The sequence below is a fragment of the Mesocricetus auratus genome, unplaced genomic scaffold (genome assembly GCF_017639785.1).
Source record: "Mesocricetus auratus isolate SY011 unplaced genomic scaffold, BCM_Maur_2.0 Super-Scaffold_100018, whole genome shotgun sequence".
Taxonomy (NCBI): domain Eukaryota; kingdom Metazoa; phylum Chordata; class Mammalia; order Rodentia; family Cricetidae; genus Mesocricetus; species Mesocricetus auratus.
Genome location: NW_024429199.1, coordinates 42,954,879 through 42,982,201, shown reverse-complemented (window position 1 = coordinate 42,982,201; position 27,323 = coordinate 42,954,879). Strand labels below are relative to the sequence as shown.

Sequence of the window (27,323 nt, the reverse complement as noted above, 5' to 3'; positions counted from 1 at the left end):
CCCCGAAGGCTGAGTCATCCCACGATGACTCAGGTTTGCTCTGCCAGCTGTGAAACTGTGAGGGAGGTGGTCAAGGTGCTGGGTGCCACCCCATGTGTGTCTTTCTGGCTGAGTCAGCAAGTTTCCTTCCAACTCTGGAATGAGGCGTGTTGCCTTGGGTTTCGCCATGAGGTCACTTCAGGTCCTGGGGAGGTCCCCCTGACATTTCTCATGTACAGTGGCCTTGCCATCATATGAGCATATGTTGTCTGATTTCTCAAAGACCTTCATTGGTCTGTGGAATGTTTCCATAGACTTATTTAGAGGGTAACCTCGTGGTAGTGTGGCTCCCATCCTGGACCATGGAATTCATTACAGGCGCTGTGGTGGTCTGCCTGGCTAAGTGTGTCTTTTCACTGAGGGAGCAATGGCAGTGCTGTGCCTGAGTCACAGTTCCCAGGATTCCTCAGCAGCCCTGTGTTGATGAAGTTTCTCCTTTGCGTTGTGTCAGCCTGCCGAAGCCTCCGCAGAGAATGCCGTGTGGCTTGCCACAGGAGTAATGCATTTATTGTGCTTCTCTTTCAAACTCTCTTCCCTCCCAGCCAGCCCATTAAAGCCGATGTCCTTTTTATCCATGGCCTTATGGGGGCAGCGTTTAAAACCTGGCGCCAGCACGACAGTGAGCGGGTTCTGACGGAGAGTGCTGAGGTGGATGAGAACAGGTACACCACGTGCTGGCCCAAGGTAAGGAGCCATAGCTGCGACTGTCGCCACGCTAATGCACAGTGGCGTGCCGCACTGTGCCGTAGTCCTTGTCTTGTGCCGCTGCTGTTCTTTCCCTGGGAGACACCTGTAGGACATTACATCGTCAGCTGGGCTGGTGACTCTGCATGTGTATTTTGTTTGGGGTGTGTGTATTCTGCGACTCTGGAATAATGCTCAATGAGTGATAAAATAGGATAAGAGTGCAATCATGCGTTTTGATTCATCATTTAAAAGAACACAGCCATATTTCCTTGTACTAGCCAATTTTATGCGCTTACTAGCCAATTTTATGCGCTTATTAATTATAGAGTTAGAACAACTGGATGATATAATTCTCCTTTGCAGTTCCTTGATATTTTCTTCTCCAAAGAGCCACAACCCCAGAATGAATTCATGGGACGCGATGAGTTTGAAGTCCGTTCAGGGGAGTCTGTGTGAATCGTGTTCAGGGCTTTGTTCCCCTCCTGCTTCCTCCAGAAAGAATAGCGTGTTCTTCTCTCCGTTGCTGCTGAAGTCTGCATTGACAGCCTCCAGCTCCCAGAGACAACACAGTTAGCATTAGCTTCCAGTCCTCAGACCTCAGGGTATTCCAGCAGAAAATGCAGTCTGTTCTGACATAACAGCTTTATACTAAGAGCTAAAAGCCTCCAAACAAGTCTTGATTTTGGCAATTGCAGAGTAAAATCGACAATGTTCTCATACCTTCATTTGCCTTTGTTACAAATATTGATGGCATTCTGTGGCCAGAGCTGTAAAGAGACAGAATAGTTTTCTCAGCATCCTAGCCTCCGGTATATCCCAGCAGCCTCTGTAGTGTCTGTTGCAGCCATATGCTCACGAGCCTTTTGTTTTACCTAGACGTGGCTAGCCAAAGACTGTCCTGCGCTGCGCATTATATCTGTGGAGTATGACACCAGCCTCAGCGACTGGCGAGCAAGGTGCCCCATGGAGAGGTAACATTGGAGGGCACACTGGATGGGAGCAGGGGTAGGGCTCACGCCACAGTGGATCTTCTAAGTGTTGGGGATTGAGCTCAGGTCTGTGCATGTTCGGCAAATGCTCCAATCCGCCACCATTGTCGTCTTCCTTTTAGAAGGCGTTAGCTTATAGTAATAAGTAGTAGTCGTTTAGATTCCACCTGTCTTTGGCTCCTGATAAGGCTCACGTAACTCTGAAATAGGAAAGGACCATGGATCTCTGTCAAAGCCTTCACTTCTGCAGGTAAAACTGGTAGTTGCTTGTGTGTTCACAGTCCTCCTGGCTGAGGGAAGCGTAAGGAAAACGGTACCTAGCAGTTTTGACGTGGGTCCCTTTTGTCTTAAGCAGCAGTGCCTTCCTGAGTTCCAGGACATAGATAGCCAAATCCCAGCCTTGGCTCACTGTGCAGTGTAGCAGGTCATCCGGTGTCTGTGACGCTTTGTCACAGAACTGGTCTGGTTAGTGACTCAGCATGGTGCTGATGAGGATCCCACATGGGTGCCCCAGAAGGATGCCAACAGAGGGACACCCAGCCCCAAAGCAGCACTGGGGAACCTTTGTTCTCAAAAAAAGGGTGTTACAGTTGAAGAGCGTGAAACTAGCAAGCTTTATGATAAGCTGTGAAGTTAAGTTCCCTTTTGGTGTGAAATCACTCTTTTTGAACTCTGGTGACCATTTCCTAGTATTTAATGCATAAATCCAATGGTGACAGCTTGACATCCATAGCATAAACAAAGTAGGAATAAACTCAATCAAGTCTCTGGGACATTTTGTTGTCAGGGGATGGATGAAGAGAGATCCCCCACCCCCATACCTAAGTGCACAGGGCAACCGGGACGAGACCCATGTTCAACCTGTAAAACTTGCCAGAGCCATTTGATATTCGGATAATGTGTGCTTAGTGTGAGTGGCCTGTTTTGGGCTTAGAGAGTTCTAACTATGTGAGTGTTGATAAGTTTCAGATAGAGAACGAAAGTGGCACAGCCTACACTCCAGAGTGAGAGCCAGTAGTGTTGAACAAGCAAACGTTCTTGTCTTCAAAAGTTAGGTGGCAAGATTTGGGGGATGGATACCTCCCGTCATGCTTGCTGTTTTCGTTTTGTTCAGAAAGTCCATTGCATTCAGAAGCAACGAACTTCTTAGCAAGCTCAGAGCTGCTGGTGTTGGGGATAGGCCAGTGATTTGGATATCACATAGCATGGGAGGTAAGGATGGTTTCATCTTCATAGGGTGACCATCATGAGGTGGTTGTCAAGGTTACGGCCAACTGAAAGTTCCGCATCTGTCCGTCTTACTTAACTAGTCTCCCCAGCCCAAGTTAATGTTTTAGCTAAGCGTTTTAAAGTTGCTACTCTCCTTCCATGCTAATAGCAAACTGGGTGGGGGGGCACGGGTTGGTGACTTGGTGGTTTCGGGTGGTCATTATGAGTCAGCCTCACACTGCAGACTGTTGACCAGTCAGACTCAGTTAAGCAGGTGCTCCCGGAGGCTTCCCTTTCCTCCTGGCTGTGCTCTTCTGCATTGCCAACTCTACCGTTGCACGTGTGCTTCTAGTCCCGGGTGCCTGTGCTGCTCAGGCGTGCTCACCGTTGTTCTGTGCCTGGCTGCTGTGCTTGGGACCTGCCCTCACTTCCTCTGCACACCCCACTTCTCCTGCCCCCCCAAACCAGCTCTCAGCTTTCTCCATATGCCCAGCCCTGGCTTTTTGCCGGAAAAGGTGCATCTAAACATAACCCTTCTGCTTCTCAAACGTCCAGTCACCGTCCGGTGTCTCTGCATTATCTGGTTAGGTGCTCATGGGTGCCTTTGCCATCGCTGCTGGTTCTCCTTGGCAGGATCTGTAACTTGGCACTCAGTACTCTCCCAGTGCTGGGCTTCAGTGGCCGGCACCCTGCAGGCCTGACTCTCCTCACTGAGGCAGTGGGATCTGAGAGAGAAAGGTCTGTGCCACAGAGCAGTCTGCGGACTGGTTGTAGACTCATATTCCTAATTCTATGTAGTGTCATTATAGTAAAGGTTTTTATAGAAATTATTGAAATTTTAGATTTTGTCTTGTTGGCTTATTGTGTTGTAACAGAGGGAAGGAAACCATGGACTCTTTTTCTCTATGATTAGGTCTTCTTGTCAAAAAGATGCTGTTGGAAGCCTCTAGGAACCCAGAACTGAGCACTATTATAAACAACACCAGAGGAATGATTTTTTATAGTGTCCCACACCATGGATCACGTTTGGCTGAATACTCGGTTAACATTCGCTATCTTCTCTTTCCTTCTTTGGAAGTCAAAGAACTCAGCAAGGGTAAGGCTCTATGTTGTGAAGGGAAAGAGGGAGAAAATAATTTCGTCCTTAAAATTCCATCTTGTTTTGAATTTGCATATAACTTTTAGCTTGGCTTGGTTTTTGATACCTCTTTTTGGTTTTAACCAACTATCTACTCGAGTATAGCCATAATTTTTATGTTGTCTCCAACTATTCAAACAGACAAATTATGACTTTTTCTTCCAAGCTAGTAAACTGCCTTTTCCATGAATTGGAGAACTATGCACTATCAGAATACACATAAACTTTTGAGACAACCTGTAATAGAGCAATGTGTATTTGTCATCAACACATGGGTTCTAGCCTAACATGTGATTTATTCTAGAGAACACTGTGCACGAAGATGTGTATTCTACCGCTTTGGAGAGAACGTCCTAAGAATCCACGTTAGGCCCGGTTACTGTGTGTCATGTTTTGGCTTCTTTGGATGACCAACTGTAGCATAGTGGAAAGTAGGGTCTGGATGTCTCCAACTGTCTCTGCATGTTGGCTGCATGCATACATAGGATCAGTTCAGGAAGAACATGTAATAACTATCTGTATATAGCCTTGCCTTTTGACTGTTTCTAATTTTAAGCATGTTTTGTCTGACAAGAGTATAATTATCCCTATAGATGATTAAAGTGCATTTCTTTTTCTTTTTTTTTCCGGTTTTTCGAGACAGGGTTTCTCTGTATTGTTTTGGAGCCTGTTCTGGAACTCGCTTGGTAGATCAGACTGGTTTCGAACTCACAGTGATCCTCCTGCCTCTAGGATTAAAGGCGTGCGCCACCAATGCCCGGCTTAAAGTGCATTTCTTGTAGACAGCACATCACAAGGTCTCTGTCCATTGGGTAGAGATTATGAGTCATCTACCTGTAGGGTTATTTAGAAGCTCTCTTGCTGTTCTGTCAACTGTTCCTTTTCACCTGTATCTCCGTTCTTCTGGTGAACGTGTGTTGTCATGTGCTTTGATGACACCTGTCTTTTTTTCCTACTGCTGCTGAGTCTCCTCAGTGTCTACTAATCGAGGACAGACTTTCCTAGTCCATTTTGAAGGATAGTTTTGCTGGGTATAGTACTCCTGGTTGGCAGTTTCTTTTTCTGATGTTTTGCATATGTCATTCCATTCTCGATGTTTGACATTTTTAAAAGTTATGTCTTGGTAAAGTTATTATTGAGTGTCTCTGGGGGCCTCTGAGCTTCGTATGCAGACATCTATACCTCTGGATGTTTGGAAGATTGGCTATTATCTTATGAATCAGTTTTTCATTGACTTTCAGTTTTCTTCACTTTCTTGAGTTTCCATAGTATGAATCTTATTTCTTTCCCTCCCTGCTTTCTTTACTTGTCAGCTGGGTTCAATCAATCCTATCATTAAGGTCAGAGGTTCTTTTTTTTCTCTCTCTCTCATTCTAATCCATTACAGAAACTGTTTTATAATTTTGAGTTTCAAGTTCTGATTGTTTCTTTGTAATGATTTCTGCCATTGGTCTGCTTCTCGTTCATAGTCTGAATTGGTCTTATTTGTGTTGTTTAATCTTTTTAAAAAGTTTCCCTTTTAAATTGTGTGTATGCCTATGTATGCATGTGTTACCTCACACATGAGTATAAGTGCCTTGAGAAGTCAGTGGCATTGGATCCCCTGGAGCTGGAGTTACAGGACATGGGTGCTAGGAACAAAATTCAGATTCTGCATAGGGGCAGCATGTGTTATCACCTACTGATCCACCTTTCCAGCCATGTTGTTTAATCTTTATTCTCTTCTAAGTTTCCTTAAGCTCAACATTTTTAATTCCTTTGCAGCCATTTCTTAGATTTCCTCCAATTCTATTTCTGAAGAAGTCATGCTTCCCGCATGGTGTTATGCTTTCCTTAGTAATGTGCTCCTTTGTTGATGCCTGTGCATTTAGGGTGGTATTCATCCCTTCTAGTTTTATGAAGACCCTCTGAAATTAGCAGAGGTAATGAGTCCACTAAACACAGACTTGAGGGTGTAGACCCAAAAGAGATCTTTCCTAGGCCCCTGGGATCTCTAGGGCTAGAGGTGGTGGCAGCTAGCTATGTAGTGCTGTGGGCCCGATGGCCCCTCCAGGTCTCAGGTGCTTCCTTCCCTCCCTGTGGCCAAGCGATCACAGGATGCCTCTTTTCAGCCATCTTGGTTCTGATCTTCAGCTTTTGTGTTCTTACAGCCCAGGGTTATTTTTTCTTCCTTGTTTGGTGGTTATTGTTTATTTGTGTCTTCTTGGATTGTGGCTCTGTGATCTTATCATCCTGAAGATACTGGAGTACTCTGTAAGGTTCCTGTGTTTCAGAAGTAGTCTTAATCAGACTTCTGATGTCTGTGCATTTCTTTGTGTTTAAGTCATTGTCAGTTGTCATCAACCTCATTTTTTTTTTTTTTGAGACAAGGGTCTCTTATTGATCCTGGAGCTCATTGATTGGCTAGACCGGCCAGTAGGCCCCACAGAGCCTCCTGTTGTTCCCCTGCCCTGCTAGAGCTAGGATTACAGTTGTGTAGCCACAGATTATAGGGATAGAAACTAGTCCTCGAATGCATTAGTCAGGTCTCTCTAGAGGAACAGAACTGATGGAGCACGCGCACACACACACAGGATTTATTACAATAACTTACAGGCTATCTAGTCTAACAATGGCTGACTCCTAATGGACAGTCCAGGAATGCAGTAGTTGTTGGTTCAAGAGGCTGGATGTCTCAGCTGGTCTTGAGTGCGTGTCTGAATCCTGAAGAAATGCTCTGATGCCTGTGGAGTAAGGGCAGAAGCTCTTTTCTCCTTGTCCTCCAGAAGCTGTGGCCCATATCAAAGATGGGTCCTCAAGTGATCTGGGTCTAAGGTGGGTCTTTCCTGCCTTAAATGATCCAGTTAACTGAAAAACTTCACAAGGTGCCCAGAGGTTGGGTTTTAGTTAATTGCAGGTGTAGTCAAGTTGACAGCCAAGAACAGCCATCACCTCAGGCTTATACCCGCTGAGTATGTCTCCTGCCCGAGTCTGCTGTGACTCAGGGTTTTCCCGTCCTGTGTTACAGACGAATGAATGTGTCCTCAGTTGAATGATCAGGACTGTCACGGTCTCCCTCTGTGCCTTACAGATTCTCCCGCACTCAAGGCGCTACATGATGACTTCGTGGAGTTTGCGAAAGACAAGAACTTCCAGGTGCTGAACTTTGTAGAAACAAAACCAACATTTATCGGCAGCATGATCAAGCTACATATAGTGCCCGTGGAGTCAGCAGGTACTCACTCTTGAGGCACGTGGCCGTCGGATGCCTAGCTGAGGGGACCCAGCATTTAGTAGATGTCAGTTTTTATATCCAGTGTCTTGGGGATGTACAGGAGAAAGTTTAGTAACAATCCAGAGCCTACTTTTTAGTAACATGTTCAAATCACAATGTAAGCACACAGCCTTGGCTTTAGCCCCGGTAGAATAGATGACAGCAGCTCTAAGGCGCCAACGGTGGCGCTTGCATTAAAGAGACTACCAAGCACTTCTGTAAGCTAGCCTAAAAGAGGCTGCAGAGAAACCTTAAAGAAACCTGTAGTAGATGTAAATGCTGTAGTAAATGCAGGACATAGACGTTTGGAAGATTTGTAAGTGGAAGGTGTTCGGGACTACTCAAGCAGTGTTACCATGAGTGGGGGTAACCGTGGCCTGCTGCCGTAGCTCAGACTCACTTCCAGGCTCTCCTCAGAGCCTCCTGATTACTTTGCACCATGGCCTCCCAGGCATCTCACGGTGAAATGCCTCCCTTGACTGACCGGGTCTCCTCAGCTTGGGTATCAGCTCTTGGAACTCTTTTCTGAGGCTGGCTTAGGTCCTATCCTGGCAGCTCATAGCAGTGGCAGGCTCTTGGCAGCTAGGGACAGTGATAATTCTTAGTGTGCTAATGAGCTTTGTCTTTACCTCAGTGTACACCACACGAGATGGAAGGGTCCCCAAGGTCCTAAAGAAACTCTAGAGAGGAATCCCGGGTCCTAGGCTGAGGTATTGCAAAGCAGCTACGTGAGGATTTCCAAGCATGGTGGCCAGACGTCCAAGACAACCTGAAACTTAAAGCCACAGCAGAGCCAGTCTCCTGAGCAGCCGCCCATAGCATTGTCCCGTAATTGTGACTGTCCTTGTATTACTCTCCTCCCTCCACTCAGCGGTGACTCATTGGCATCTCTTGTTACCTGCATCCAGGTGGACTCATCAGACTGAATAGCAGATACCCTTTCCAGTCCCTTGAGCAGTCAGATCCTGAAGTACTAAAGCCTGTCTCCACATCTTCCCACAATCCTTTATCCCACCCCCCCCCCACTGCCCCCACCCCACCCACAGTTCTCACATACTCCCCCCCACACACACACTGCCCTCACCTCACACACACTCCGGGAGGGATCCTGGGGATTTGGCTCTAGAATGGGTTTCACGTGGGACAACCCCATTCTTAGAAGAGCAGCAGAATGGTCTGTATTCGCCTGCAGGCAGGGCCGTCTCTGCAGTGCAGGAACTCGGGCTGTTCTCGGAATGCTCATGGAAACTGGGAAAGTGCAGATGGAGCCGACACTCCTGGGCTTCCATTTTCACCCACGGAATTAGAGTTTCACTCAGACGAGCTTGACCACCGTCTGCTTCATTGACACTTCTGTTTTCTTCAGATTTAGGCATTGGGGATCTAATTCCTGTGGATGTCAACCATCTGGACATTTGCAAGCCGAAGACAAAGGATGCTTTTTTTGTATCAACGTACTCTACGGTTCATCTGTGAAACTTTAGCCAGAGACCTTAAAAACTGACAACCGCCTTCTTCCATCCTTGGCGTGAATACAGTGCAAGAACCATGGCCTTCTCCTTGTTGAGCTCCGTGCGGTTCTGCGCAGTCACGGTGGCAGCCTGGTTTGCAAGTGTGGTGCAGACGGCAGGACGCTGCTCTTCATTCGAAGTGCTGCATGGACCTGGAGGTCACAGGGGAAGCACGAAATTGTTTCTCTGTCCAAAAGAAACTCCGCCACTGGGCTTGGAGCTGAGGGACAGAGTTACGTTGGCCAGAGTGCCTGTCCGCATGAGACTGTCCCAGCTCATCCCAAGAGCCCTGACAGGCGACTCAGCGTACCATGAAAATGCCATTTGGAGAGAACAAACTAGAACTTAGAGGCCGTGTTTGTCATGGGTGCCATGTGCTGTAATGTTCTAGTGCCAGTTTTTAACTGTTAATATGCCCGTTACATATTTGACACTTCCTCACTGGTTCTCACACGCCCGGTTGTATGCATGGGTCAGTCTTGTGTACTTCTATTTTTTCATATTACTGAGAAATCAATTTTTTTCTAAATATGCTTTCTAGGACATTTTCACTATTTGTGCAGTAATGTGCTCTGGGCACTGATAAAGTAAGGATCAGCATATGAAGAAAACTCTGTGGAGCTGTCAGACATGCTAACCGTGTGGCAGCAATGCGCTCTCATTCTCTGCATAGTGCACAGCTGTTCTGTGTCCCTTAGAGACACTTCAAGCACGGACTAGGAAGTCATGCTGACGGACTTCTTTTGTGTTTGAGCATTACTGACATGAAATTCTTTTTCTTTTCTTTTGTGATACTAAGGGATCAACCCTGGACTTTGTGCATGCTAGCCAAGTACTCTGTCACTAAGCTACATCCCAGCCCCCGATTTTTACTGAGGTGTTCAGAGTTACCAGCTGTCTCCACGGTCCATTTCAGACTCTTTATCATCCTCAAAGCTCTCTGAGCAGCAGCTGGTTTCCCCTTCCTCTGTCCCACGCCCCCTGGTGAACACTAATGCACTTACCATCTTTGTGGCTTTACCTGATGGTCATTCATAAAGTTGATGGTTCAGCCTGGTTGCTCTTAGCATAATGGTTCCACCCGCCATTGGTCCTTTCCTGTCTCTCTGCTTCCTCCCTGCCACGAGGTGAGCGGTTTTGCTGATCCTACCGTTCTGCCCTGATGCCCATTGACTGAAACCATGAGCCAGAGCAACTCTTTCCTCCTTGAGCTCTGCTGCCCAGGTATTTGTTGTAGCAGTGAAGGTGAATACAGTAGTGCTTTAAAAGTGAGGTCCTGGGTGTGTTATTGAATTACTGTTGCTGTTTTTCCAACAAGACAGCATTTTTGCTGTTTACACGTTGGAAAGGGCATTAATCGCCAAGGTGTAGACGAGGTTTATCATACACAAGACCAAGGGGAAAGAAATGATGGACTTTGACAGCCTAGAGCAAACGCAGCACAGGCTGGAGGTGCACTTCTAAAGGCAATGTACCCTGGACAAAGAAAGGACTGAAAACAGACGGGTACAGTGACATAATTCAAAGGCCCCAGAACATTACAGACTGGACAGACGTGCACCCACTGGTACAGGGATGGCTTGATGAGCACAGAAGCACAGTAGCAGCAGCAGGACAATACAAAGATACTAAACGACATGCAAGCTGTTTGCAGCAAGGTAGGCGCTGGCTGCTTGGGCAGGAGACCCGTTTGCCTTTAGTGACTGCATGAAGGCAAACAAGGGAAGAATGAAAACACCATGCTTTAAAATGCAAATACAATCTCTAAAAAATAAGTAACACGCCCACCTCATTTTAGAAACATTAATAAGGAAGGGAAGAATTACATCCTTAGCTAAATTGCCCTTGAAATGGGTATCTATAATGAGCAGATACAGTCAGGCTGCAGAACTCTAGTGTTGATGCTGTCTAGCTTCAGCTTGAGCTTACATAAATTACTATGTGTGGTATAATGGAATGGGACATAATCTGGTATATAACAGGTGAACATAGATTTCTAGAATAATGTTAACTTATGGACACATTTGGAGTAAACCAACTATAACTAAAAATATGTTGGTGAAATCATTAAAAAATATATCCTGGGCTGCATATGATAGCATATACCTTTAATAACAGGACTCAGGAAGCAGGGAGATATCGGAGTTCAAAGCCAACCTGATCTACATAGCCCATTCCAGGCCAGTCAGGGCTCCGTAGTGAGATCTTGTCTCAGAACAAAGTCCTGCACATGGCCACAGTGTACCACCGGGAAGGCTGAGGTAGGGGAATAGCTAGTTCTGGGCCAGTCTGAGCTGCAGAGTGAGACCTCGTCGTCTAGAAAAGCAAACCCAAATGCCCAGCCCTCTCCAGAAACATGTCTTACTTAAGTTAATCATTTCCCTTGGGTCAAAGAAAAAGCAAAGTTACAGCTGAGCAGTTGATAGCAAGGAGAATAATTCAAAGGGTAAGGCTAGGCTTTGCAGGTTTGAAAGTTGAAATACCTTATTATATATGAGAAACTGAAGTAATGGAAACACAGTGCGCCTTTAAAACTGGAAAAAATTAAATGCAGACAAAGGAAACAGTTGAAACATGAAAATGCATAAAAAGCAGTTGGGAGAAATTGTAGAAGGTGCATCTTATAAAGACTTATCTAAAATATACAACTTTTAAACCTCAAAGTGAGGAAACGAAGCCTTACTAAAACCATAGCCAGGGGCGCAGAACCGTCACCAAAGACACACACAAAGGCTTATGAAGGTGTTCATCACATGGCATCATTACATACTTAGTAGAACAGTCAAAATATCAAACAGTGCCAAGTATGGACAAGGATGCGGGGCCACGGAGACTCTGATCTGTCACAAATAGGAATGAAAAACGTCAGCTACTTTGGAAAACCACTTGGCAATTTCTTAGAAAACTCATTCTTAGCTTTGGTATGTAATCAGGCGAGTGGAAATTATGCTCACACAAACCCCTTCATCCACAATTGACAAAGCCTGGGAGCCACCATGATCTTCAGTTGGTGATTGGTTCATCCTGACAGAAAACTCAGTACTATGAGGAAACGTGCTGTCATCTCATGAAATGACAGGAAGGGACCTTACATTCCTGTCACTGGGTTAAAATGGCAGCATGGAAAAGCCACATACAATATGACTGCAAATCTGACATTCTACAGAGGGCAACAACGGACAGGGACCGAGTTCCTGGGATTGGGAGATGCATAGGAGCAAGGTTCCGTTTAGGGCAGTGAAACAGGTCCAGTAACGCACTGGTAGAAATGGTAGACCATGTGTCTTCACACCTTAGGATGCACAGTGCAGTGAGGCCTAATGGGAAGCCAAGGCCATCAGAGGCAATGGCATCGGGTGTGGATTATCAGCTGCAGAGTATCAGTGGGGGTGCTACCTGTGGGGGAAGGTGCCATATGGGAACTCTATTTCTATCATTGGCATCACTCCTTCCCAGGCAATAGTTTGCATTGCAGTGAGTTTGAGTCCAGCTCCTACCACTTTGGAACAAGGAATCTGCAGTCTGCTTGTCCCTTCCTTGGCCAAGTCCAAGTCCACAGACAAAGCGAGTTCTTCCTGATTTACCACTTTGAGATGACCAGTATAGTCTTACTCCTGAGAAACGTGACATTAGTCACTGTATTTTATGACTAATCAGTTTAGAAGAAAACATGGGCAAATTTTTTTTTTTTGAGACAAGGTTTCTCCATTAACAGTCTTGGCTGTCCTGGAGCTCACTCTGCAGACCAAGCTGGCCTGGAACTCACAGATATCTGCCTGTGCCTGCCTCCTGAGTGCTGGGATTAAGATGTGCACCATCACAGACATGGGCAGAATTTAAAGAGTACAGACTCCCATCTGTTTCTGTGAGAAATGTATATATACACAGTTAATCCATTCCTCAGTCTGCCTTAAAGGCCTTGAGAAGACAGAGTCTAGGCTCTCCAAGTCTCACACACAGTGGTGCCTAACTCCCGTGTGTGGTCCCTGAAAGCCGCTTTCACACGATACATTCTAGGCTTTTTTTCTCTTTACATTTAGTTTCCGTGTGTGCGGGCATGTGCACACACCACAGGTCAGAGGACGACTTTAAAGTTATTCCCTCCACCCACTAGTGAGTCTTGGAAATCACACTCAGGTCTTAAGGCTTGGCAGCAAGTGCCTCTGGCTACTGAGCCACCCCTTGGGCTCTGAAGCCAAAATTCTCAACCTTATTCTCCTATTTCTAAAGTGTTTGATTATTGAATAGCAAAACATCACACAGCAACAACTAGCGATTGCAGTTGGGCATGGTGACACACACCTTTAATCCCAGCACTCGGGAAGCAGAGGCAGGCGAACTATGTGATGTATAGGCCAGCCTGGTCTACAGAGCGAGTTCTGGGTCAGCCAGGGCTGCACAGAGAAACCCTGTCTTGAAAAAAGCAAAAGAAAAAAGAATTAGCAATTACATTTGATGTAGTGGAAGGCTGGTCAGAGATGAGTCCCGAGTTCTCTTCATATCTGAAAGGAACTCCAATTTTAAAAAGACAGGGATGATTAATAACATATCCAACATTAGGACAAATTACCAACTCAGCACACACTGCAGACTTATTACTAGTCTCTGGGTATAATTTTCAGTTTTCCTTCCCAACGAAATGGCCATTCTGAAGCCAATGTTTTAGCACATGGCTTCCCTTATACATGTTAGGGACATTTTTTTTTTAATATCTCAAACTTCAGCAACTTTAAACCTCTGTAGAAGTTTCTTGAGATTTCCTAATTTCAGTCACTTTTTTTTTTAATATGTAGGAAGCCTAAAAAGAGGCTCTCCTAGGGTCAGAGAGACCATGTGAAAATGTCAGTATCATACCTGAAATACTGCGAACTGGAGCATGTTTCAAAGCAGTGGCTACATGCGGTCTCATTAACTGAGGCAGACCAAAACCAAAACCCAAACCAAACCCAGAACAGAATGAAGTCTTCCGGGTGGCGGTCGCTCATTGCTGAAGTTATGCAACTCTACTGTTACTGGCTTAAGCCATCCTCCAACTCGTAATTGATGCTGTTTTAAAAGTAAGGTAATTCCAACTGTCCTTCTCCCCCCCCCCCCCACTTGAGACAGGGTCTGTCCTGGAACTATGTAGACCAGGCTGGCCTTGAACTCACAGAGATCCGCCTGCCTCTCTACCTTCTGAGTGCTGGTATTACGGGCGTGTGATACCACTGCCCGGATTCTTCGATTGTTAACGCGACACTTTTCCTTTTGGCCCACAGTCCTGGGTGTGGATTCTTCACTTTCAGACTCCCGGGAGGGGCTGCTTCTCTGAGGGGCACTGGCGCGTGGGTACGGGCTCCTGCGCCTGTCCTCCCCTGTGTAGGACGAGGAAGAAAACTACAGGCTGGAGTTCTTCCCTCACCACAGGCCACCCTGTGGGGCTGACCTCCCTGCTGCTGCCTTTCTGACTGGGGGTTGCATTTATCTGCCACCAAATTCACCTCCTCTGTGGAGGGAAAAGAAGGCACATAAAGGAAGAGGGCATCTGAGTTAACAAACAACAAACCAAAAAACAAAGAGTCTTCCACCATGACTGCACTCGTGGGAAGACACACCGTGGCCGACCCTTGAACGTCTTCAGGCAGCCCACCTCACTGCCTCCTCTGATGCAGTCTAGGTTTTTGTTTGTAGAACATTCCAGGTGAACCACATAACCCTCTACCAAGTGCCTGCACGCCACAGAAAGCACTTGTATCATCTCCACACCATCTTTTTCCTTTATCTATGTTTATTGTTTTTCCTGCCTGTACATCTGAGCACACAGTGCTCTCAGAGGCCAGAAAAGAACATTGGATCCTGTGGGGTTGGGGCCGCAGATGATTGTGAGCCACTATGTTGGTGCTGGGATTCAAATCTAGGTCCTCTGGAAGAGCAGCCAGTGCTCTTAACTGCTGAGCCATCTCTCCAGCCCCATACCCTCTTTTATAAGTACTAAATATGCATATTATCTACTCAATTTCTAAGTCAGTGGCTCCTTTTTCTCTCATCAGTTTTCAGATGAATGTAGACACTTGGAGTTTTGTTGCTGAGTGCCAGGTTTAAATAATTCACAAAATAACTTCTGAGATCCCAGCAGTCTGGTGGGTAGAAGAGTGAATGACATGCCCCAGGTGAAATGGCCCTGACTATCCCAACCATCAGCGTCCACTGCAGGACAGCACCGGGCATTGCTGTGTGAGTCTATGATGTGAAAGACTCCTAAGTATGGAAGCTGCCATAATAAGATTTGCTGATGAATTTCTTTCTGGAAAAGGACCTTGCTCTGTCGCCCAGGTTGGTCTTGATCTTGTGACCTTCCTAACTCCTGGTCTTTTTCAGCTAATGAACTTTTCACACACAAAAATGTGATACCTGCTTCAAATAGAGTCTAGGGCCCACAATATTTTTAAAATATAAAGCAGCATCGTGGTGTCTTTGTCAGTTCTTGGAGAGAAGTATGAGAAATGCATGAAAATGGGGAGAACAAACAGACCCAGATTCCAAGCCCATACTCCATGTCCCCGAGGCGCTCCCTTACAGAGTCATGTAGCACACTCCATGCCCCGGAGGCGCTCCCTTACAGAGTCATGTAGCACACTCCTTGAAGACATCATACCCTACACCAATGAAAATCAGTCATTGTGGCCCAGCACGAGTTTTCCCATTTTGTGCTTTTATGGGACATGGACGACATGGAGGTTTCATCCAGGGGGTGAATATAAATTGGCTTATGCAGCACACCATAATTCAAGGCCATGGCCATGTACAGGACCGTATCTGAAGGAGGGTTAGCTCATGGTGTACACTTGACACCCAAGCTGGCATTGCCACCAGCTGCCACAGCACTCATACATCATCAAAGTTAATACCCACAGGGAGTTGCCTGAGTGTCTGTGGGAGATCTATTCCAGGACACCCTGAGGTGTCCCAAATCCTTAGATGGCCAAGTCCCCAGTGGCACAGTATTTGTATAGTCCCTATACATCCTCTTGTAGGTGTGCAGCTGTGTTCAGATGACTCACCTGTTACACCGTAGTGTTTATAGAATACTGAACACACGCATGCTCCGTGCAGACGAGCTCCCTCTGCTGAGCTGGAGCAGCAGCTCCTGCAGCTATGAAGGACAACTCCATAAAAAGGGGCTCACGAGAATGGAGGTCGGGGCATGCTGTTGACCTATCTGCTGTTTTCAACCTGATTTTTTTTTCTTCCTTAGCCTGGCTTAAAGTGGGCCAGAACAGCTCTTAATGGTCCCAACTGCTTTTAATGTTATGCTTTATGAACCTACCACTTACCCCGAGTCTGTAAGACACAAACAAAAATAACAAGCAAACGGCGTACACACATTAAGTTGAACAACCATTTAAGATCCAGTGGGTGAGAGCATCTTGGGCAGCTAGATTTCTTTCCTTTAAATTTCAAATGCTGAATCCTACGGCACATATCCTATTCCCCTGAGAGCAAGCTTAGAATGCACAGGTCTTGAATGAATCACTTTGGTGACTGCTGAACAACTATACTGACTAGGAGACAGCTTCTATAAACCACACACGAGGGGCAGACAAGCGGTGCCCACACGAGGAACATCTGGAACGAGAGTGACTTCAAAGTCGGCAGGGCATGTCCTTGCCCACAGATCAAACGCCTAATGTCGTCCTCTTGTCTTTGTTACTGGCCGTCACCCAGTGACTGAAGTCTTTTCCCCCATGGTCTGGTGGGAGCCCCCTCTCAGCCACAGAGGTGCTGACCTGTGCCGGGTCTCCATGTGTCCTCTCAGAGTTCCTGGGCCCCAAGTCTAAAGGGTCCGAACTCTTGGATAGCCAGGTATTATTATTCAACAGCTTGGGGTGGTGGAGAAGGCTCCAGAAGGGATCTGGATCATCACCATGGAAGAAGACTGCCTTGGGCTCCGCCACTCTGGGGTCATCGGTTTCAGCGCTTACGGCAGACGAGGTGCCAAGAAGACCCCCTTGCGGACAGAACGCATAGGCTTCGGGCTGTGGCGGGGGCGGAGAGCTGCTGGGGCACGTGAGGCCCTGGAGAAGCTGGCTGTTGTCCTGCAGCACCTGCAGGTGGAATGCAGCCGGTGCCGACTTCTTCCTCCTCGGGGGCACCTTGGGAGCCAGAGGCGGGGCCTCCAGAGGCGGGGCCTCCGCAGCACCTGTCATGGGAGGAGCTTCATCGAGTGCTGTCTTGCCGCTGCTGGGCCTCCTCTCGGTCCCTTTCCCAGGCAGAAATGTTCTTGGTTTGGGAACAGGCAGGGCTTGAGGGGCTGCTGTGGGGAGCGGGGTCTCACGGCTCATTTCCTTGGGAGCGACTGTAAAATGGACGGGCTGCTGTTCAGACCGTTCTTCTGGCGAGGTGGGCTGAGAAGAGGCAAGGAAGAGTGTAAATGTGGAGCCGGAACGTAAGGAGTGGGCACCCAGACAACACTCAGTAGGGGATAGAGATGGGGGAGGCCGAGGCAACCAGTTAGAGACTGGGAGCCAGTGGAGCCACGGGGTATGAGGACGTCCAGGAGAAGCACATGGGCCAGCATGGGCACTGGACCACTAGAGGTTTAAAACCAGAGCCACAGTGGGTAATTTACAAAGACGTTGTCTTGGTTGCCTGACAAAATGGGGCTATGTTCTCCCCTCGTTCAGTGAGAAGCCTTCTGGAACACTCATGAGGAGGCTGCAGGCCTAAGCAGGTGATTCGACATGCACCGTGGCGCCCTGGGAGGGAACCCGTTGCAGCGGGAAGGACTAACGGCTCTCCTTTCTCCTTGGATCTTTTGTATTTCGATACAGAAGGAGGGGGGAGAACTTCACACAGGGACCCCCTTGTTTAGCTCTGCTTTTAAACTACATGGTGCCAAGGGAAGCTTTGGTACAGATGGGGCCGGGGAGTTAAGCCAGGTCCAGGTCCAGTGTTTCCTTTTGTTTTTAAGAAAGAAACCAACAGGAAGCATAAGCCTTCTCCACCAGCCTCGTACCAAAATCCCCGTGCAGCCACTGAAGAAACCACCAAACCCTGCTCCTGCAGACAAGAAAGGAGGGGGAGTTCATTCTGCCACAAAGCGTGGAAAATGAACAGGCGGCACCAAGCCAATGCAGCAGGACAAGATGCACAACTCAGAAGACAGAAAGCGAACTTAATAAGTACGTAGGCGCATGCCAGAGCGACCTCTCACGCTGGTCAGGCTGGAAAAGCAATAGTCACTCTATGGTGCCCTGGCAGGGATTACCAAGTGGCCCGCTCCTAGAACTGGGATCAAACAGAAGATCCAGAGGTATCTACAGGTGTCAGTCTCTGTGCAGCTACTGTCCTTACAAACTCATGTCTCTGCAGCAATAAGCAAGGCTGAGAAGCTTGCGAGCCAGAGCAGAAAACAATCTGCAAGGAAAGTGGTGAGAAGCTGTTGGGTCTGCGGGAGACCACATCCTGTGAGCCTGCGGGAGACCACGCCCTCCCTGTGAGCCTGCGGGAGACCACGCCCTCCCTGTGAGCCTGTGGGAGACCACGCCCTCCCTGTGAGCCTGCTGGCTATAGTTTTTCTGTGTGTGTGTGTGTGTGTGTGTGTGTGTGTGTGTGTGTGTGTGTGTGTGTGTGTGAGAGAGAGAGAGAGAGAGGTTTGATGTGTAATAGCCTCTGTGGGGGTGTGTGGAGTAGTACCCCTTTACAGGGAGGTCTGGAGGAGATGGGATGTCCTCCTTAATCCTCCCCACCTTATTCCTTTGAGACAGAGTCTCTCACTGAATCTGGAGCTAGGCTGGCAGTCATTGAGCCCCAGCAATCCTCCTGCCTCTGCCCTCTACATCTCTGGGGTTACAGGTACATGTACACCTGTATGGTACTTTTTACGTGGATGATGGGATCCCAACTCAGGCCGTCAGGCTGGGGCAGCAAGTGCTCTTACCACTGAGCCATGCTCCCTGGGCCCCGTGAGGGCTTGTCTAATGCATTTAGTCTATGCATGTGAAACCACATGCATGTACCACACACAAACAGCAGCACTGGACCACTGAGCCATGCTCCCTGGGCCCCGTGAGGGCTTGTCTAATGCATTTAGTCTATGCATGTGAAACCACATGCATGTACCACACACAAACAGCAGCACTGGACCACTGGGCAGAAAGCACCTGTGGCAGTTCCCTGTGAACTGGGATCATTCAGGACGCGGCCTCTCTGTCTGAGTGAGAACCTGCAAAGGACAGTGAGCTCCTTGTTCTGCTCAGCTGAGGCCAAGATGCAGCAGGAAGAGGAGGGAAAAGCAGTTGCCAAACGAGCTGTTTTTCCCTCTAGACTTGGCTAAGTCCGGGGTGCAGGTGGGTGGGTAGAGAAACCAAATACAACTTCATGTCTGTCCTTGACAAGACTTTATGTAACAAGGCCTTGAGCCACCTTGGAATGAGTGGCTCCCATGTCTTGGCTTCTTACCTTTCCTGTCCTCCTCAACGTTGGCTTTTTGATGGCAGGAACCCTCGGAGCAGGCCGGCGGGGGAGGACTGGGGGGTCCAGGGAGGTCTCCGGCTTAGAAGACCCCTGGTCTCTCAGGGGCATGGCACCTGGGGCCAGTTCTGGGACACCTGAAACAAAATCACTCAGTTCAAGCGGGAGGCGATGGAATCCACCGCACGACCTACCATTTAGAGAGGCTACCCCTCAGAGCCATAGGAATCCAATTATGTTTACTTCAGCTACAGAGAGGTCTTTAGAGCTGCTCAGTACTAGACAGTCAGGTCTGGCCCCATAGCGCACAGTCACCTCCTTCTCAGGGGTGGGGGCCTGGGACCCACGGGACCTGAGGAAAGACCAGTAAGACCACGATTCCAGACAGAAAGTGTCAGATGTTTCTCAAGGAAGACGACCCACAGGCAACAGAACCTCAACGGGAGCGTGGACAAGACAGTGTCACATGGAGATGGTGGCAGACTGCAAACTTCGAAATGTCACCAACGTGTGTCTCTAGAGCTGTCTGCACTTCATGTGTCACCAAAATATAGCTCCCTACCTTAAAAGTTTCCCATTTTAATGGTTTTTAATGTATCCACCGAGCAGCACAGGCATTAACACTAACCAATTCCACAGCATTTTTGTTCTGTCAAAAGGAAACCCATTCTTTCTTCCTCCTTACAGCTTTCAGTCTGTGGGTCTACCCAACACAGTCATCGTGTACGTGTGGGATAACACATGTGATTCTGTGTCTCCACGGACATCATGTATGTGTGGAATAACACAGTCTGTGATTGCATGTCTGGCTTCTTTCACTCAGTGTAACATTTCTAAGGCTTACCCTTACTGTTATGTAATATGTGCCACTGCATTTCCACGACTGACTGATACTCCGCTGTATGAATGCACTGTATTTTTATTCATTTATCAGTTAATAAAAAACAAAACCACCTGGACTGTGTAATAATCCTTCAACAATGTTTCTCAGGTTTCTAACCCGGACCCGCTGCCCTCCTTTAGAGCACCGAGAATCCCAAGTCAGATGAAGACCGTGGATAATACAATTGGGCTGTTATAATATACCCATATTTCTTTACAAAGGGTATAATCTCTCCTCTCCAAAAGGGATTCTGGATTATAGTCCAAAACCAAAACAGCAGTGTTAGTAGCAGTGATAGAAAAGAAAAGAACGGGAGAAAAAGCTTCCAAGTAGGACAAGGAGGGTTCAGTGAGGAGCGACAGAAAATTAACAGTAGTGTGGAGGGGGAGATGGCCCAGCCTGGAGCACAAGTTTTATTTACACTTGCCCACAATGTACAAGGTGAATTTTGTGTTTGCAGCAGGGACAGAATACACAATGGTTCTTTGTCACCCAGCTGGCAAATTGGATGACTTCTTACAACTCTAACCTTTTCCCAAACATGTTTATATTTGTATATTTATCGTATGTGGAGGGACACAGAAGTGCCACGCTGCACTTGGGAATGTCACAAGATAACTGGGTAATCAGTTCTCCTCCCATCACATGAGTCCTGGACTGAGCTCAGGTCATCGGGTTCACTAGCCCAACATTAACCTTTACAAAGGTTTCATTTGAAGCTGGGCGGTGGTGGTGCATGCCTTTAATTCCAGCACTTGGGAGGCAGAGGCAGGTGGATCTCTGTGAGTTTGAGACCAGCCTGGTCTACAAGAACTAGTTCCAGGACAGGCTCCAAAGTCACAGAGAAACCCTGTCTTGTAAACCAAAAAAAAAGTTTCATTTGTTTATCTCTAAAATGTTGTCTAATCATCATGAGCTTATATACTTCCTGAATTTTGAGTATATAATTGTAAGTGGAAAACATATCAAAGACAAGTAAATAAAATACTAAAGGCTACTATAAATTATTATTACATCGAGAGAGAGAGACAGAGACAGAGAGACAGAAAGAGACAGAGAGACAGAGAGAGACAGAGAGAGAGACAGAGAGAGAGAGACAGAGAGAGAGAGAGAGAGAGAGAGAGAGAGAGAGAGAGAGAGAGAGAGAGAGAGAGAGAGAGAGAAAGAGAAAGAGAGAGAGAGAGAGAGCACAGACTCAGGTCGTTTCTAGGCCACTACCAGTAAGAGGATGAAATGGGACTCGGCATTCCCTTTTGGCCAGGGAGGTGGTTCCCAAGACAGCCTACCTCCACTAGCTTCCAGGAGACACCGGATCGCTGCTTCTGCCTCCTGAGCATTGGTGGTTTTGATCTGCTTGACGTTGTAAGGTTTACTTATTCCAGTTCTAGCCTTGGGCTTGAGGACAGAGTTGGGAAGAAACACGGATTAACACAAGCACACAGAGTGTACATCACCTGCTTATCTGTAGAGGTGGCAGGTGGCCCACATGTGACTGTGAGCTATGCAGAACCCCATCAGGCCATGTACATGCCCACTAAGTCTAAACCACGTCTCTCAATGGCCTTCTCTACCCCCCCGCCCCAAGAATAGGAAAGCAATAAAGGCTCACAAACAGGGTGGTAACAGACAGGGCTTTTGTAATGTAACGCTCCATAGCCAGGCAGAGCTGGAGCACACAGTCTCAGGCCACGCCTTCCCTGATCCGTGTGGATATGAAAACGCCTCCTCTCCTGGGTTCTCATTTCCTAACAGAACCTTCGACCTCTTCACTCAGCACCCGGGTCACCCGAGAGCCACTTCCATTACCATACATTCCAGCCTGCCTTGGCTGCATACGCCAGCCTGGCCCAGCTCGCCAACTTCACTTCCTGGCCACTGACCTCCATCTGCATGTCCATCAGTGCTAGGACTCCTCCAGAGGAGTCCCCCTGCCTTCTCCCCTTGCGATTCCTCAGAACCAAGCTTCAGCAGGGCTCAGGCCCAGGGGTCCTCTACCCTTACACCGAAACGGCCAACACATCTGAATTTTCCCTTTTCCTTACCACTCAATGCCCTATAGATCTAGGGGAAGCTGAGAACAGCCAAGGCACGAAAGAGGAGTCTGGAAGCGGGCAGTCTGCTCCGCAGGGACACTGGGGGTTGTTTATCCCAAGTGTCTTCCGCAGTGCTCAGAACAACAATGTCAAGAAGCTGCAACCAAGTGTTAGGGCTTCTGGATGAGTGATGGGCAGGGAGAGGGTTAAGGGGACAAGAGTTACATATTCCTCGACAAGGCGTGACCCGCATGACCTTGGGGTGGGGCACTCCCTCAGGGTCGACAAAGCTAACCACTTCCCCGGGAGCCCCAGGACTCACTGGTTGCTGAGGTGCTCCTGGAAGAAGTTTCGCAGTCTGCAGGATTGAATACTGCCCGTGAGTGCCAGAGGAGATGGAAGCATCTGAGGCTGACTTCTTCACCACTAAACCGGCTGTGAGAAGACAGAGCATCAGCTTCAGTGACTTGGTGACATGCCAGCCACGACAAGAAGTTGGGAGGCGGCAGCAGCAAAGGCAGACACAGCCATGGTTGGGAGTGCACAAGCCATACAGACTGCTCAGGGCAGGCCCCATTGGGGAAGTGGGTTAGCAGCAGAGCGCTCACACAGCAAGGATGAGGCCCCAGGCTCCATCCCCAGCACCACAAGAAACAAACAGTTTTCCTGGGTTCTCTAGCTTGGCCTATTGATACAGACTGTCTAGGGTAGCAGGACTGAAATGCAAATTTAAATCCAACACACAAGGGGTTTCTAATCTTCTATACAAACCCACTAATGTTTGAGTGGCTTAAAGCACATTATCATCAGGACCAATCCATTTCAAATGCTGTCGTTAAACAATGGTGTATGTGTGTCTGGGTGTGTCTGAAGGTGTGTGTACAAAGTATCTGTTTGTATATGAGGACGTGCCCATGCCACCGCACACGTGCAAGGACAGAGGATGGCCTTGGGTGTGGGTCCTTATCTTCCAACTTGCTTGAGGCTGATCTCCCACTGCATGCACTACACTCTAGGAGGGCTGGCTGTCAGGTTTCTGGGGATTCCCCTTTCTCCTCCTCCCCACAACATGTAGGAAGGATGCTGGAATTAAAGACAGCACTCCAGCGCGTGCTTTTGACACGAATTCTGGTGTGGTGAGGTGCACAGAGCACACCACAGCGGGAAGGCCATCAGGCACGCGTGACAAGTGCTTTTACACGCTGAGCCATCTCCCCAGCCCTAAAACATTTTTTTAAATGTCTGAGAGGCGATAAAAGTCCTGGAGTCCCCAACTCAAGTGAAATAAATTATGTTACATTTTGCTTTTAGCCACTAACGAATAATTAATGACACAGTGAAACAAAAAAAAAAAAAACAAAAAACAAAAAAAAACAAATGACCAAGCAAAAACGATAACAATTTGTTAAAATTTTCTTTTGGGCAGAATTAGGGATAGAATCCAGTTCTTTACGAAAATTAAGCTGGCACACAACTCCAGCCCTTCAATTTTTTTCTTTTAAGATAGTGTACAAATGCCCATGTATACAACTGGAAAGACAATGGAAATGTTTTTGATTAAAACTGTTACTGTAGGTAGCCAAGTAACTTTTAAAATCTTGATTCTTCTCTATGATTCTTTATTTTTTATTAAAGCTCTAAAATAGTATGACATGTAAATTTTATTTAAATGATTTTCAATTTACCCTTTTTGAGACACAGTCTCACTAAGTAGACTGTACTGGCCCTAAACTCTTCCCCTTCTTGCAGCAGTCTCCAGTCACAAATTATCATTTCTATTTCACAAAAGTGGAGAAACACTTGTAGTTTGACACTGATTACTGCTATACATTAGCTATGGGCAAACCAGATTTTGAAAGGAATGGCTTAGAAAAGTCTGTGTTTGACTCTCACGGTTTGGGGGAAAGAAAACTGTGACAGTATAAAACAGAAACAAATCAGAAGCAAGCCACAAGGTTATTTTGAAATTAAGGCAAGTTTGATGGGAGAAGCATAGCAAGAGGGGCTGGACCAGCATCCTGGGAGAGCCTGGATAAAACAGGGCTCATCCCTAAAGAGCGAGAAATACAGAAGTAGGAGGTGGATCATGGCCTGGGCTAGCGGCATGCATGCTTGGGTCTCTGGGTGAACCAGATTCATAAAGAGCAGGTCTGGGCTTCTGTCAAAGAAACAAGCGCCTGACTGAAAGGTTAGAAAAATTCCCTCGGAAGGCTATGGCCATTTCTACGTTAACGGCTTCAAATTTAAGGTGTCTGGAAGCAAAAGCCAAGTTCCTGAATGAACAGCCTTATAATGGCTTTGCCCTGAGAAGCCAATGACCTCCTACAGGGGACACTACCTAGACTTGGACAAGGAGCCCTGGGGGGTGCAGGGTGGGGGAGGAGCAGCAGTCTAGAGCTGTGTTTTCAGTAGCAGGAGGTGTGAGGTTATTCCCAGCAGGCATTGTGGCAAGCTCAGAGCAAGCAAAGTCTTACTTGGAGGGGGGGGTCTCTGTGGTGGGTGAGGTGGCCGAGGCCTACCGGGGACAGACAGGGACCTGCTCGGAGAACGGTGGCGAACATCCCCAACAACTTCCAGCTCCTGCTTTAACGTCACCAGGTCAGCATCGTCTGGAGGACATGGCAGCTGTGAGAAAGACGGTCTCTTCCAAATGCAAGGGCTAGAAAGGGCTTTGTGCGCAGAGCACGCTCACCATAGGAGGCGAAGCCTCACGGGATACCCAGCGAGTCCGATTCAGAAGTGACAGCCCCTCTGTGGGGGTGAGGATATACCCAATGCCTGCTTGGAACACTCCATCAACTGTGAGCCTGGTTTCCCAGACTTGAGAAACCCTGGCGTGTTTCAGAGCACAGACCCACTTCCTTCCCAAAGGATCAGGCAACTCATCTACACAAGCAAACGTCACAGCGAAACCAGAGCTGCTGAGCTGCACCCCACCGTAGGGAGGAGAGTCTAATTCCTCATTCTAAAACGTGACTGCTGATTTGGAAGCTGAGAGAGTTTCCCTCCTCGCTAGCTCTTGGATACTAGAAGCTTCAGCTAGCCACTTCCCAATGCCCATGGCTGGCCGTGGGACACTCCTCTGAGAAGATCCAGAGTGGCCAACGCTGTAGGAGAGAAGAGCAGGGGACGGAAAGGCCACTGATGCTGACCTGGTGTCATCCACCAGAACTGCCCCACGTGCCTTGCCAAATCTGAATCGCAAGATGTCCAAACCAACCAGCGCTGCTGGAGTGGCAAGTACCGATCGGCCCCAGGACCATTATCTAGTCACAGAGACATATGGGGGTCTTTGGACCTCTCTCTTGACAGGAAACCCCTTAATTACAGGTCAGCCACGCTCTACGTCTCCAGCCTTAGCTCAAGGGTCCTGAACCCGTTGGCTAACGCTTCTCTCCAGTTAGGGACATAGAGGTCTTGAACCTGCTGGCTAATGCTTCTCTCCAGTTAGGGACATAGTGACTGACAGTGGAGGGCAGGTGGGAAATTTTGGATAGACCAGAGTCAACTGAATCTAACCCTCTGCCATTTAATCCAGGATATGAATTCATCCCCCACATTCTAAAATGTAATGATGCCACTGTATAATACGACATTATGTGAATGAGACAACGTATCAGGGTGTGTCGATATTGAATATATCTCTTCAGAGATTCAGTCAGAAAAGTACTGTGGGACAAAGTCACAGACGTAAAACCAGCTTCTAGAGAGCTGTGACCCCTTGAGTACACAAAGGACACAGGACCCACATCTCTGGGTAGATGTGTCATGGGGGGCACACACTGGAAAAAAGAGGACACTGTTCCATCCCCACCCCAAGAAAGTGGGGGAGCAGCTACCTTTGTATGTTGGATGTTGCTTCTTTTTAGATAGTGCAGGAGATTTGCTGGAAGGTGCTGAGGAGCTCATGATATCAGAAGAGTCGTCTCCGCCAAGTTCACCGTCTGAGACCACAGGCTGGCCAAACTCGTCCACTAAATAGTCTTCGTCATCTTCTACAACATCCCCTTTGAGGAAGAGCAAGTCACACGAGGGTGAGAGTAATCAGGATACAGAGGCCAGCCTTCCACCAGCGGGGCTGTCTTGCTGGCTGTCAAGCACTGGCTTCACTGTTATTACCTATGAGATGGTATCTGTGGGGACGTGTCCAGAGAGGAGTAGATAGGGAAAGAAGGCTCATGCTGATCCCTTGGCTTGGAGACCCAGCCAGAATAAAAGATGACACTGGTATTTTCTCTCTGCTTCTTGTGCACTGGGAGGGGAGTAGCCACTGTCACATGCTCCCATGCCACAAAGGACACGCCTTGCCAGAGTCAAGACCCAGAGTCAACAGAGCCAAAGGCTATTGTTCTAGTTAGATTTCTGTCAATGTGACATCAGCTAGAGTCATTTGGGAAGAAGGACTTTCAATCGAGAACATGATTCCCTAAAATTGCCTACAGATAAGTCTGGGAGACATATCCATAACTGGTGATTGATGTGGGAGGGTCTGCCTGGCCCAGGTGCCCATGGTCTTAGACGTTATAATAAAGCAGGCTGAGCAGGCCATGGGGCACAAGCCAGTCACGAGCACTCCTCCACGGCCTCTGCCTCAGTTCCTGCCTCGAGCTCTGCCTGACTTCCTTCCATGATGGACTGTGGTGTGGAACTGTAAGCTGAAACAAACCTTGGCCTCCCCAAGTTGCTTTTGGTTGGTCATGGAGCTTTACCACAGCAATGGGAACCCTCACTGAGACAGCTACGGACCTATGAGCTGCGAGTCAAAATGAAGGATTCCTCTTTTTCTGTGTCGGGAATTTGGACACAGTGAAGCCAACGTAACTAACACAAGAATTCTATGAGACTCTTCCAGCAGCCATGGGAGCCAGCCAGGTCCCCAGGCCAACTTCCCACCTCAGTTCATGCCCTTCGCCGACAGCCTCTGAGCCCCCGTTAATATACGCGAGGACACCTTGTCCCTTTCCACTTCCCCGAATCACCCCATGTGTGACCACTGGGACATATGGATGTGACCCACAGCTAATGCACAGATGCAACTTTCACACTTGACATGTCCTCGGTGGGGTTTTGGGCAAGGCCTGCCCATCAACTAGAACTCTTTGCCTGTCCTTCCTGACAGGGTCACTCAC

At 47.8% G+C, this 27,323-nt stretch overlaps 2 protein-coding genes across 17 annotated transcripts in view; one reads left to right on the top strand and one right to left on the bottom strand.

The window, feature by feature from the left end:
- Serac1 (serine active site containing 1) overlaps window positions 1-10,098 on the top strand; it is a 36,497-nt gene extending 26,399 nt beyond the window's left edge. For all 6 annotated transcript variants that reach the window (XM_005065917.4, XM_005065916.4, XM_013110220.3 and 3 more), the window contains 6 exons: window positions 582-723; window positions 1,603-1,697; window positions 2,830-2,927; window positions 3,838-4,020; window positions 7,133-7,276; window positions 8,682-10,098. In XM_005065917.4, the coding sequence (XP_005065974.2) occupies window positions 582-723; window positions 1,603-1,697; window positions 2,830-2,927; window positions 3,838-4,020; window positions 7,133-7,276; window positions 8,682-8,791 (772 nt within the window). In that variant the 3' untranslated portion in view covers window positions 8,792-10,098. The remainder of the gene's footprint in view (window positions 1-581; window positions 724-1,602; window positions 1,698-2,829; window positions 2,928-3,837; window positions 4,021-7,132; window positions 7,277-8,681) is intronic.
- A 5,990-nt stretch (window positions 10,099-16,088) lies between these two features.
- The window catches only part of Synj2 (synaptojanin 2), a 103,638-nt gene continuing 92,403 nt past the window's right edge, over window positions 16,089-27,323 (bottom strand). For 8 of the 11 annotated variants that reach the window (XM_005065914.4, XM_040758134.1, XM_013110188.3 and 5 more), the window contains 6 exons: window positions 26,034-26,201; window positions 24,669-24,803; window positions 22,517-22,629; window positions 21,448-21,556; window positions 19,267-19,415; window positions 16,089-17,210 (listed from right to left, as the gene is read on the bottom strand). In XM_005065914.4, the coding sequence (XP_005065971.1) occupies window positions 16,482-17,210; window positions 19,267-19,415; window positions 21,448-21,556; window positions 22,517-22,629; window positions 24,669-24,803; window positions 26,034-26,201 (1,403 nt within the window). In that variant the 3' untranslated portion in view covers window positions 16,089-16,481. Of the gene's footprint in view, window positions 17,211-18,073; window positions 18,223-19,266; window positions 19,416-21,447; window positions 21,557-22,516; window positions 22,630-24,668; window positions 24,804-26,033; window positions 26,202-27,323 lie in introns of all 11 variants that reach the window. The other 3 variants (XM_013110192.3, XM_013110194.3, XM_005065915.4) reach the window with 3 other exon arrangements.